This window comes from Salarias fasciatus, chromosome 9 (assembly GCF_902148845.1).
Source record: "Salarias fasciatus chromosome 9, fSalaFa1.1, whole genome shotgun sequence".
NCBI lineage: Eukaryota > Metazoa > Chordata > Actinopteri > Blenniiformes > Blenniidae > Salarias > Salarias fasciatus.
The window spans coordinates 24,404,544-24,417,768 of record NC_043753.1 but is presented as its reverse complement, the minus strand read 5'-3'; the positions used below and the strand labels follow the sequence as shown (position 1 = coordinate 24,417,768).

Here is a 13,225-nt window from a genome sequence, read left to right as displayed (position 1 = left end):
CAACTGTTTCCTGAAGGCTCACGAAATACATTGCAAAAACAGAGGATTAAGTTGCTCACAAACAATCCAGAAGTTCAAATAAACACACCATGATGTGGCCGCTGAGGAGCATGGGAAGTCCGCTGCACACTGTCAGATGGGTTTAGCTTTAACGTTCAGACGTCCTCATTTGAAAGCTCTTCAGGAGAATGGCCTTTACACAAATGTTTTGCTGTGATCAAAGACGGGTCTGTGAGCCAAAGTAAGTAATCCGGGAGAGATCGTGTTCGGGGAGAGATGGAAATGTGGCAGAAAGGGGAGTGCTCTGGGGTTTCCACGGCACTTCCAGGGGAGGACGGAGTCCGTGTGGATGTGATGAAAAACAGGAGGCAGGAGAGATGGGGTGTGAACCATTTCCACTGGCAAAAAGATGCATCTCTGTCCCACAGCAAGCAGGACTGGACGAGTTCAAGAACGACTCCTGAACACTCACATCCACGCTCACCTGTTAATAATCAAATCCTCCAAATCTGGTTCCAATAACAGTAAACTAAAGACTGCAGGTCGCGTGTGTCAGTGGAAGGTATATCTGCATATCGTCTGCATAGAGGTGGACAGAGACATTTTACTGCTCAAACGTTACGTCTGAGCAGCAGCATTTCAATCAATTAAAACTGAACCCAAATGTAAAGAAGGCATTGTCAAACTGCAATTAAATGTATTAGAATCCATCATTAGTTCTATGGAGACGTCACTTCAGTGAATCTGCATTTCTCCGAACCAGAGCAATCGGCCGAAACCCACAGCCTGAATTCTACACATGACAAATGCAGCCTGGTTCCTCTCTGCCCTCATGAATAACACTAATGTTTCTGGGGGGGGGGGGGGGGGGGGGTTTAGCTGCGTGGACAACTAGCTACGAGCGTCCTTAATGTTGACATTAGCATACAGTGCGGCTGTGTGCACTCATTTGTGAACACTTGAAACAATTAACCTGCCCCCCTCGTATGCATGCGTTCACCATGCGGTGCATTCGCCCGTCCTGATAAACACCTGTCTGCGCCGGCCGCGTGTTTCCCCCACACGGAGCTGCCGGCACGCCGCAAACCACACAGTCTTACGGTGACCTCCGCCGCCGGAAGACAAAGGGAAACGCAGCGGCGGCGGAGGGGAGAGGGTCGAAATGGGGGAGGGATGCACAAAAAGGACTAATGAGGAGGGTGGAGGGACCGGGGAGCGGCGTTCAGGTCCGCCGGGACAGAAGCCCCGAGACAAAGAGATGCTAAACACCCGGCGGGAGCCCGCTCTGGACTTATCAGGGGGAGAGGGATAGACCGCCCTCGGCCAAATGTGACCCTCCTGATGTGTCTCTCTCTCACACACACACACACACACACACACACACACAATGTAAATGAACCTCAGAAGCCGTCGCAAGAGAGGAGATATAAAGGCAGCTTTACTATTGAACGCCATTTCTGCTGATTTTTATGCATTCACAGTTAAATTGGTGCTTTGAAATATTGTGAATAGGCATGAAAGCGTGCACAATTATGCTAATTATTCTCAAGTATAATCATTATAATTATCATGAGTTTTTGCAGTGATGAGGCCCAAACAGCTCTGAAACAAAGAAAGGCCACTGAAAGAGAAAGCAGCGCTTCGCACTTTTATTTGATGAAGAAAAACTTTGTGGGGTCACAGCCGGCTGAGGGGAAGGATACTTTAGAGAGAGAAACTCAAACCCGTGTCTGAGAAGGCCTGCTTCAGACGGCAGCGCACGTCAGACTGAAGCCCGACCTGATCTACGGCGGCAGAATGACGGGGAGATGAAAGAAAACTAAATATTAGAAACCGTGTCATGATGTGGATGATTATTTCAGGTGAATCCTTAAAAAGGGAAAATCTGAAAGCGATCTAACGTTAAACTCAAGAAAACGTGTTCTGATTAGCGGCATAAGAGAAAAACTGTTGAAATCCACTCTGCGGGGTTCAGAACGGCCAATCAGAGTCAATCACGCTACGTCAGAACCACTCCTGAGGCTGTTTTGATGCTGAGAACAGCTGCTGGAGGAATGAGGCAGCTCCTCGTTAGCAGACAGAAGCAACACGATTTACTGATAAAAACGAGGGAGCAGCAGCTCCAGTCGTCTCCGACGGCGGACATGAATCAGTCTGGATCAGGAGGCTCTGCTCTCCGTCCAGTCCGGTCCTGGTCTGTTTCAGGAGTAAAAGACTCGTAGTGGAGTTCGTGGAAAAAAAAAAACAGAAGTGTAGCAGCTCTTGATCCTGTGACTACAGCCTCAGTCCTCTCTTTAAGAAGCTTTTTGAGTCTCTACTTACAACCCTCTCCAGGGTGCAGCTCTTCACCGCTGCTGGTGACTTTTTCCTAAATCACTCCGTCCTTTCAGACGGCTTTAAATGAATCTGCTTTGATGCGAACAGCAGTCGGCTGCGTGGCTTCCTCTGCTTCTGAGAGTCTACTGGACGACTGGCAAACTGGAAAATGAACCCGATCCACAGATTAATCAGGCTTATTGTGCAGGAAGAGGTTCGTACATTTTCACAGGCCATTCTGTTTTTTTTGTTTTTTTTTTTAGCTTGAAGTCATGATGATCAAAATTACAATCAAACATTTGGAGAATTTTAGTTTGTAATCAGTGACAAGGAAGGCCGGTCGCCAGCAAATCACAGAGCAAACAGAAACAGACACTCATCAGTCTGAAGCACATGGGACAAACTCATGAGAACCCTGAGGCCAACCAGGCCACGAGCTGGCGCTGTTGGCTGCTTTCGGAGTTAAATCACACACAATTTTTCGGTTTTCATTGGCGTGGCTCACTTTCCATCACTTTCCATCGCCTCTGAGGCCGAGGTACCAGCAGTCAGGCAGTGGAAACGACTCGCCGTCCCAGTCGGGACCTGGCCGGTCCTTTCCAGCTGACCCAGAGAGCTGCTCTCGGCCCGATCCGGGAAGTCATAAAGCAGTCAACACTCTCACCAAAGACACGGGCGGCGCGTGATTCAGCTGGTCTCCCTACAGCTTTATTGGGATCCTGGCAGGAGTAATAATAGGAATAGTACCAGTAGCACATTCCCAGCAGTGCTGAGTGGAGACTTCTACACACTTCATTACCAAAACACTGTCTTCACCATTTAGCACGGCCCGCAGTTGCCATAATTAGCTGTAATAAGCTGTGGATGATATCATGACAGTGTGAGTGTTTTTATGAGTAATATTCCCAGTGAACGCCCACTCCGCTGCAGTCTGGAAGGCCCGGCCTGGGCTCACTCTCCCTCCCTCCCACTGCAAGCGTGAGTATGATTAAGAGTTGACATAACTAATAGCCTCTCCACTAGCGCAGGTAGAGAAAGGCAGCTCGGAGTCTCGCAAGGACCAGTGGGCTTAAAAGTGCTTTCAGCCTGCTAATGACGGGCTTGCTATCCGAACACCCTCTCTGCTGAGTGTGTGCTCGACCGGGAAGCTACGTGGAGAGGCGCCGACGTGGCTGAGTGGCAGGGACGCTGGAGAGAGACGAGATGAGAGGGTCTGCGAAGGGCGACAGCGACGCAGCGAAGAACACCAATCGTACACAAGTGTTGAAGAATCTCCAGAGAAAGTGCTAATAGTGAGAAACTCAGTTCTATAGTGTCTCGAATGGTGGGAAATCAATAATGCAAAATATTTTAGATTCAATTCAAGCAATACCTCGCCTTCAGTTGTTTCCTGCATTCCTGCAGTGGTAAAATGTGGCTCTTTTCTATGAATCCAAACTGATAGCTCAATCTGAACTGCAGCAGTTGGCCTCAGTTCACAAACAGTATAAAGGAGTATACACAGAACTCCCAATACAGCAGGTGTATTAAAGTTGTTGTTTTTCTTTCCATTTGTTCTGTAGCTAAATAAATGCTCCTCAAGTTCTCATCCGGGCATGGCTGAGAGGAATAAGCCTGTCATGACAAATGTCATTGATGATGGATCGCGTTACGGCTCTGCAGGGGATGAGAGTGAACAGAGAGTCTTAAAAAAGGTTATTTCATCACCTCTTCCAGGAGTATAAAAGGAAAATAAAGGAGCAACAGAAAATTCCAGCTCTCCTGTTGAGAGCTGATGGTCCATCTCTGAGCACTTCACCGCTGTAAGATCAAACCCAGGTCAGGACTGGTGCGGCGCTCTCTTAACATCGTCTCCAGATCGGGCGTCAGGAGGAAGCGGTCTCACAGAAACAGGAGGTGTTGAGGAGCAGAAGGGCTAAATGTGCTGCGTCGGCGTTTCGCCCTCCTCTAACAGCCTCTCTCTATGAATTCAGCCCAGAGACGAACCGCAGCGTGAGGGACGGTCCGCGGAGCTCGGCTTGCTCTGAGAGCAGTGCAGATAAACGCTGAAGCATTCACAGCTGTGTGAGGAACGCGTCTCCGCTGATTCAGATGATAGCTGGTTTTCATGCACACTGTGCTGGAGTAACGACGGTGCGTTGAAACGGCTGAAGCTCTGCAGTCTGTCACTGCTGTTGTGCTGTGCTGCTGGAGACAGACCGGTGTGTTAATGAGCACCAATATGGAGCAAAGACGAGTTGTTTTCTTTAGTTTCATGTCTGTTGCTGAGATTGGACTCTGATTAAGACATGGAGTAAACTGAAGATGACTACGGACAAAAAAACACCACCAGCTGAAACCCTTAGGTGCCGCAGATTTACTACACAGTTCACACTGATAAAGATAATCCTAAACAAACACCGTGTCTGACCCCTGTCGACGTTCTTCCGGTCCTGGACAGCGTCAGTTTGGTTTTTGTTGTTTTCAGAATTGCTGAAAACGATGCCAGTTAGCATGCTGGGCCACTAGTGGAGCTGTGGTTTGCTTTGCAATGAAAAGTGTTCAAAAAGTTCAGTTTTGGGTGGCAACGGTTTCGGGTTTAGTGTTTCCAGGTGAGCCGTGAGGACGTACCCCTGGTGGATGACTGGACCCAGAGTCCCGTCTCTCCGTCCGGTTGCTGTCAGGCTGTAGCTCCGCCTCCTCATGGCTGCGGTGACTTTTTATACGGCCTTGGCTGGTGGCAGGGAGCCTCTAAGCCAAATGGATTAGATGAAGGCCTTCCTCTTTGAAGGTGTAGCCCCCTGCACGCCCCCACAGGCAATCTCTCTAATGACGTCCCAGCAGCCCCCTGGCCCCCCCACCGCCGAAGGCAGAGCCAGGGACTCACCGGAGGAGCAGGTCGCCGCAGGAAGCCGTCACACACAGCCTGACAGCTAGAATGTCTTCGCAGGACAAACACACAAACTGAGATTATTTCAGTTTTGATCCACGCTCTCAAAGTCAGCGGGGGGGGGGGGGGGGGGGGGGGGGGGGATCATATAAGTATCACCGCAATCACTGTGATCTTCTGTTAGTGTTAAAAGCCACTCCACATCAATGTCAGTGAGTTTTAACCTCAGTTAGTGGCACTTAAGCCTCTCCGATTCCCTGATTGTGTATTCTTGAACGATGCTCCTGTAGAGCGCGGAGGAAAAAAAGAAAACCTAAAAATAAAGCGAAGGCGTAATCGATGAGACGCGGCCGTCCCTGAAAGTTGAGTTCAAGGAGAAGCTGGCGAAAAGTTGTGTGATCTGTTGAACGCTGCGCGCACAGCTGAAGGTAATCTCAGCTGATGAAGCTGTGGAAGGTCTGAACAACACACTCCTGAGTGGAGTCAAACTCCACATTAACCCTTTAACTGGGGGCTACGTCTGAAAGAAAATCACCAAAAAATTACATATATGAAATTACAGAGGATGAATGAACAGATTCACATTCTAATATATAAGTGAATCTATTGTCATTACTCATGATGAATAAAAACAGACTTATTACATTTCACTCTTTGTCCATCAGCTTAATAAAAATATTGACTGGTCCTGCTCATAGAAAAAAATTAATCCAAACTAAAGCTAAATGTTCTTTAATTGAAATTTTTTATTATTTAATCTTAAAAAAAAGTCATTATCAAGTTGTGCAACATCGTGACTGCAAAACCAAATCCACTGATAAAATGAGAAAACTTAGCAGGTCTTAATTCTGTCTATTTTCTTTAAATTGTTCCTTAAATGAACCCCGCAGTAATTAACGCTGTACTGTGTAACACCACAGACAGAAACACGAAACCGCATTGTTATTCACACCCTGTAATCAGGGACTAAAACAGAACAAACCAAAGTGTGTCTGGCTTATTGCTGCTGAGCAATCTGACTTTTCATGTGAGAGTTTAAACGATATTAGCAGCTCTGAGGGGGAAGAGAATCTAGTGCTCTGAAAAGATTTAAACAATTTGGAGAATAAGAATAAGTGCAGGGACGGAGTCTTCAAATTATAAAGCAGGAAAACACAAAGCATCCTGGATGTTTTAGGTCTCATCCTGCTTCAGCAGACCTCGATCTGCTGCTGCAGTCTTCAAAAAGCCCAATGATGACCCTCCTTTTACATCAGCTGAGTGACAAGCAGGAGGGACGGACGGCAGGCAGGACAGAGGTCCTCTAGGGACGTTCAGGACCAGGACCAGCAGGACCCAGTCCTCTCCTGGTCCAGAGGACTGAACCCCAGCAGAGGCAGAACCCTGACTTCAGAAGATCCTGCGCTAATTTAAAGTTCCAGGCGCTTCCTTTCACTTCAGAAAGATTAGAATTTAGCGCGACACAGAGGCAGAGGCAGCTCCGGCGTCCGTATAATTACGGGAAAATTACATTCATTATTGTAATTTACATCTCATCTCCAATCCAATTATTAGCAGTTTGACCTGCGTGGCACGCGTTAGCATGGAAATCTAAAGCGGCTCCCGAGGCGGAGGCAACAGGAAGAAGGGGGGCATCCAGGAGCTGGAGTGTGGGACTTTGGGAGTGTAGGCGGGGGGAGAAAACAATCAATACGACTCTAAAAGATGATGATTTTAAGAGCCATAATTCTCTGCCTCACAGTGCAGCTGCCACGGGCGCCACGGCCCACACTCTGATGTCTGATATGCAATATCTCTGCCAGTAATTCGCTCATCTGCAGAGGGACTCGCCTGTCGTCTCCATCTGAATGACCGGGAAACAGCCCGTCGCTCATCAGCCCTCTGAAGGGGAAACGAGCGCCGTGTCTACCTACAGGCTGCAACATTGTGCATGTAGAGCCATCTATCCAGTGTTGATGTAAAGGGAATTAATTCTATCTCTGAGCTGTAAAGAACCCAGTCAGACCTGAGCAGTCACATGTGAAGGCTGAACCTGGTCTCTCAGGGCGGTTTCATGTATACATGGAGATCCTTTCTTTTGTTTTTCCTCGGCTGCGCTCTGTGTATTTAAACTAAACCATTGAAAGCATTTTGGTTTAGCTCAAGATTCAAGTTCAGCACAAAAACAATATTTACCAAATCATGAAGCCACACTTTTAAGGGCTCTGCCTGCATTATTCATTCCCGACTTCCTCTCTCAGGGCTTTACTGCGTCCTCCCACCGCTCTGGGAAAACCCTGACTGGAGCCATGACTGTGCAGAACGTGCAGCGCTCCTCATGCCTCGCTTTAATCAATCCCACTGTCTGCACCAGCGAGTCGAAGGCTGACTTATGTATCAGTCCAGCAGAAAGTCTTCCTGCCAACACCGGTCGACTCTCAGGGCACATGGACGTCCAGCAGAACATGCTCCCAGGAGCCATCTGCATAAATCTCCACAGAGTGAAGTCCACGGTTCATCCGTTTGTGCAGGAGTGTGTCGGTCCACGCCTGTCTGAGTGTGTGTGAGTTCTCACGTCCGAATGTCTGGGACGTCCTTGGAAGTAGAAGACGGGCCTGTATCGGCTCACCGGTTTTCCACTTTCACGGCACATGAATATGTGGACATCAGTAACGTCTGGGCCACGGTGACTGTGTGTGTGTGTGTGTGGTGTGTGGTGTGCTCTTGCTCATGCCTGACTGGATTCCCGCTGTGTCTCAATTCCTGCCGTTGTCTGGGCCGCTACCTGCCTGTCTGGAGCGAGCGCCGAGCCGCTGCCCACCTCCAGCCTGTCGGATAAAGCTGACTGCAGAGCAGGAGAGCAGGAAGTTAACTTTTCCCGAGCATCGCGCAGTCAGATCCGCGTTCAGAGGACGTGTTCGTCAGCCTGTAATCAGTCCGTCTCTCATCCACCGACTTTACCTTCACGGCAATTTCCCAGAGGTAATTTCAGTTTACTTGAACTTCACACCAGAAAATAAGCAAAATGTGCTTCAGTGGAAGATAACAATCAGAGCAGAGCTTCCACAACAACGCCCTGCTTCACAGATGTCAGTTTTTATGTCTGCAATGTTACAAACATAAACTGTCTTCTCATTCTCTGGAAGGCCCAGCGTGAAGCGGCTAATTTTCATATTTCAAGTCTTTGCGTCAGACAGCAGGTTTTCTTTTTTCCTTTTTTAAAAAAGAGCGCTGAACAATGTCAGCGGAATACCTGATATATAAGTGAACAGTACGCCTTGGTAAGGTCAAACTGCAGCAGATTTCACGGAGGTCTTCGCTGTGGGGGTAAAACGGGCCGGGGCGGTGCACTCACTGGATCGCAGAGCCGTGGTGGTCACCTCGATCTCGCTGCTGGGCTGGTACGGCTGGAAGGCCGAGGCCGAGCTCATCTCGCCCGCGAAGGGCTCTGGACTCTGGGTGCCGGTGGAGCTGGCGCTGGTGCCGTCGCCGCCATTGTGAGGGTCCTGCTCTTCGTACACTGCGACCAGCTGGGCAGGGAGAGAGGAGTGTTAGAGGATAAATAATCAGGGCCTTGATTCAGTCTTTCTGCGAGTGCTGCAGCTCCACACATTCAGACAGATCTTCCCTTCACTGCCTCATCTGGAAACATCTGCTCCGGCGTCCCGTGGGCTGCTCCAGGCGGCCCACTTCCACTCCCACAGGCTCCATTTCCCAACAAAGGTGAGCCGATGCCAGATCGAGAACTCCCGGCAGCGTCCGGTGATTATCTGCCTCTGACAGGCGGGAAGCTCGCCGCGGCCCCGAAACGAGAATCGGGAAGCCTCTCCGTCACAGGAATACTGAAGCCCCGCTCGGCCACGTGACTGCGCGCGAACCCCGGCTTCCCCTGGCGTTGAGACGAAGGCACAGCGAGTCACAGACCCCTGAAACGCTGTGCGAACCGTCACAGAGCAGCGGAGGCACAACGCTGCCAAGTGGCTTTCAACGCCAGCAAGAAAAAAACCTGTTACTAAAGCTCACACAAGAAGATTAACCTCGTATTCCATCCAGACGGAGCAATCATACAGCGGCGGCGTGACGCACGCCGCACTACACGGAACAATGCATGTATATGACAGGCTGGAAACCGGCGCCTCTCAGCCTTTGTGCTACCTGCAAATCTATGTAATGGAAAGCCGTGAATGCAACCGACAAAGAGAGCATTAGTTCATGTTGGGAGCAAAACAGCTTTAGTGTATCCCACATCGCATTTGTTGGAAGGTTAAAAATAGCAGGAGTGTTTTTTTCCACGTTGGCGCTGTTTTCCATCACCCCGGCGCCGCCGAATCTGCATATAAACGAGTTTAGAAGCCCCTGCTCTCCTTTTTGATTCGATTCATATGCAGAGGACGGCGCTTTAGCTGTGTACGTGTTTGCAGATCGCAAACACGTAAATCTATGCCTTTCCTGAGAGTGCGCCCGTGTGGTTTACTGTTGCCGTAATTCACGCCGACATCTCTCACGCTGGCTCCACACAATTAAACCAGGCCGCCTTTTCTTTTTTTAACCCCCCCCCCCCCACTCGCTCCTTTCACTAAGATGTCTCCGAGCATCCCGACGCCATCTCTGAGACATATCCTATCACCCGAGGTTTCGCCCAATTCGCTTTAATCTCGTTCCATTCCCTTCTCCAAATTACGTTCCGCAGGTCGTTAAGAGTTTATGGCGAATTTACTCAGTGCAAAAAAAAAAAAATGCAATGAGAGAAGAAATAAGATCCACAGAATGAGAAGACATGGCCGCCGTGTGGAGGCAAGATCCTGCAGTGGTAAATATTAATTCACGTTAAAATGCTCTCTGCTTTGAGTTTAAAACGAGGGAGACGTGGAGTCTGGAGACGGACTGGTTCTCTCCAGGGTCCTGAAATGCTTCATCAAGGCCTCCTCCACCCAGATGTGAGAATCTGTCTTGACTTTGTGCTGCTTCGGTGTGAATGTTGCTGAAAACGTCGTGTGCGATGATTTGTGCGTTGGCGAGGATGAGGAGGATTATGGGAGGACCTGCAGCGCTGTCCCCAGGCAGATTTGCGCCGGCCCGCAGCGAGCCAGGAGGCCATTAGCGGCAGAGTAATCGTGCCTCTCATTCATATGTTGCTGCGAGTATTTAACGGGCCGACAAGCCGCCCGGCTGCCAGCTGCCCATTTAGACAAGTGGCGAGCGGCGTTGCTGGTGTCGCCGCCGAGTGCGATTCATTTTTAAACGCCATCCAAATCCCTTTAATTAGGCGCACTCCGCCGTGCCTTGCCTCCCTCCGCGGCGCTCCGTCGGCACGTGGCGACACACGGCTGAACTCGTTCACGCCCCCCCCCCCCCCCCGTCGTCTAATGGCTCCGCATTTATCCTGCATCCAATATTTATGGGGTCCTCAGACCGCCGCTCCCCGCAAAGACATGAAAAGTCGCCTCGTCTCAGAAATCTGGGGGGGTTGACGTCAACCTCCAGGCAGAAGCATCAATCTGCTGTTTGTCATCGGCTCATGAAGCCAAAGAGAAAATGGAGCGATCGGCCAGTTCCCAAGCAGCAGACGTGTCTTTTGATTCCGGCTGCGTCTGTTATTGATCTATTCACCTAAAGTCAGGTTCAATTAATCTCGCCCAACATTTCTCAACAGAAAGTGATGTATTCATGAGTTTCATTTTAAATTCATTTCAGAAACTCTTTAAACCCTTATCAGAAAGACAGATGGAAACGCACCGGGCTGAGGGTGCTGCTGGAGTAATTTCATCATTTTTAAATCAAGTCTTCTGCACTGATGCATATCTGATTAGTGCCAGCCTCGCTCCGGCTGGGATGACGGGCCTGTTGCTTTACTGTGAGCCCGCCGTCCTGAGGTTCTCCAGGGGGCCGAAGGCAAATACGAAATCGTATGAGAGTTACAGGCTTAGCAGTCGCTGGTTCCACTCCCGGTGTCAGCGGCTCACCGCCGTGGGTCCTTGAGGAGCTGCTGGGGTTGGGCTTTGTAGACCATGTGATCAAACAGCAGCTGAAACACACCACAGTTACACTCAAACAATCACTGCCTCCTGACGCTGGTGACTTCTCGTCAACAAAGGCAGAATAACGAGGAACCTTTCCGGAGATCTGCCCGTGTGTGTTCTCCCTGACGTTAAGCCAAACAGACAAATTAAGAACTGATGCGAAGCAGAACAGGAGCTTTTCAAAACTGCTTTATGTTTCAAACAATAGGAAGGTTTCTTTGGTCACTTTAAGACGCCGTGTAAACAAGACGTAAAGCTTCACTCTGAATATGGAGAGCTGAGGTTCAGAACTGAAATGATGGAAAAACACCGATTCTTTACAAGCCAAACCCTGAACTCAGCTCAGCACATTTCTGAAACATGCATGACTCGGTAACATTCTTCTACTGAAAATGGTGATTTCCAGCAGTGCCAGCGCCGCCCGAGGCTCGCTCTTCAAGCAGTGACCGAAGCCCAAACATGAAGACGGAGGAGCTGGAAGGAAGCCACGAAATCTCAGCTACAGCCGCCGTTATCACCAGACGGACCGGAGGAAGCAGCGCCTCTCTCTCTCTCTCTCTCTGTCTCTCTCTCTCTCCATCCAGAGGAGAACAGGCCACGCTCGGCCAGAGGGAAATCTGATGCAACAGTTGCGTTGGACGGGAGCGGGCGGCGGCGGCGGCGGCGTGCTGAAAGCCATCAGAACACTTTCCCTCCATGTGGGAATTGGTCACAGCCACTTTAGAACTGAGACGATTTCACGTTTCTGTTTTTTTTAACTTTCACACTTTCCCCCGTGGCTGCCGTACAGCGGGATTCTGGGTTCTATTCAGAAGTTTTTCAAAAAGGAGAAAAGTTCTGGGGTTTTTTTTCAAGCTGCGCGCAGACGGGAGCAGCATGGCTAATTGTCAAGTGGCGTGACAGCCGAGGCTGAGGATTCAGAGCAGATAGAGAGAGAGGGAGAGGGAGGGAGGCGAGAGAACGGCATTGCTCTTCTTTTAATAAAAAACACACACTTATATCAAAGCTGAAAGGTTTGGGGAGAGAAGGGGTGAAAGGAAAGAGAGGGAAGGATGTGAGCTGCAGGAATATTCCCGCTTCTGGATAAACTCTGGAGCCATTTGAAAAAGCTATTTAGCAGCTACCTGCTTCAGAGGAGGAGAGGAGGACTGGCCGAGGCGCATGTCATGGACCTCTCTCTCTCTCTCTCTGCCGCTGCCTTAAGCCCCTGGAGCAAGGCTGACACTCCTCCTCCATCCCGGCCGGTTCCACCGACTGTCACAGCAGCTGCCAATCAAGCGCTATCTACCTGGAGGCCCGGGGGCTGCTGGAGAGAGGCGAGAGCAGGGGGCGGCGAGGGAGGAGGAGGAGGAGGAGGAGGAGGAGGAGGAGGAGGAGGAGGAGGCCAGACCTTCTCCTCAGCATCCCTTCATGATGCTTGCTGGAGTTGGGATTCAGAATTTGTGAGCCAAACCCAAAAAAAAAAAGAGCTTTTTTCTTTCATGTTGCCTCTTTTGATGTGCTGTCTTCTGTCAGTGAGGTGGAGGCGAAGCAGGAGCCGAGCTGCTCTGACAGCCGAGCTCCAGCTCTGCTCTCTACCTCCACGAACTCCGGCCGGCAGAGCAGGGCCTCCACTAAACGCTGGGTTCTGTCCCGGAGTTCATCAGCAGTCGCGGGGCGTCGCCGGCGGTGCTGACGGAGAACGGTAATACCTGCGCCGCGCTGCTCTGACACTAATCCGCATCTGCCGCCGCCGCAGCGGCTTTTTTTTCCCTCTTTCATAGCAAAGCAGCAGAGATGGACGACGTGAGTCGTTCCCCGCGAAGCCCGTCCACGTTATCCACACCTTCAATTACCCAGCTCATCCAGCAGAGGTGGAGTATCGCTCTTCTATTCCAATATTTAATATCAGCTCTTGAAAGGCAGGACTAGTTTGTCATTTCTCCACAAAGTTTTGGTTCTTTTTTCTTCACGCTGCTGTTTGTCTTCAAAAATACAGGTTGAAATAACTTCAAAGTAAAATCTAAAAGAGCTATGATAAATCTGTCTTTCACATGCTGCA

At 49.9% G+C, this 13,225-nt stretch overlaps 1 protein-coding gene across 3 annotated transcripts in view; it reads right to left on the bottom strand.

Moving 5' to 3' along the window:
* Nucleotides 1-13,225, bottom strand: part of LOC115394289 (partitioning defective 3 homolog) — a 274,828-nt gene that overhangs the window by 173,162 nt on the left and 88,441 nt on the right. For all 3 annotated transcript variants that reach the window (XM_030099575.1, XM_030099573.1, XM_030099574.1), the window contains exon 3: nt 8,520-8,694. In XM_030099575.1, the coding sequence (XP_029955435.1) occupies nt 8,520-8,694 (175 nt within the window). The remainder of the gene's footprint in view (nt 1-8,519; nt 8,695-13,225) is intronic.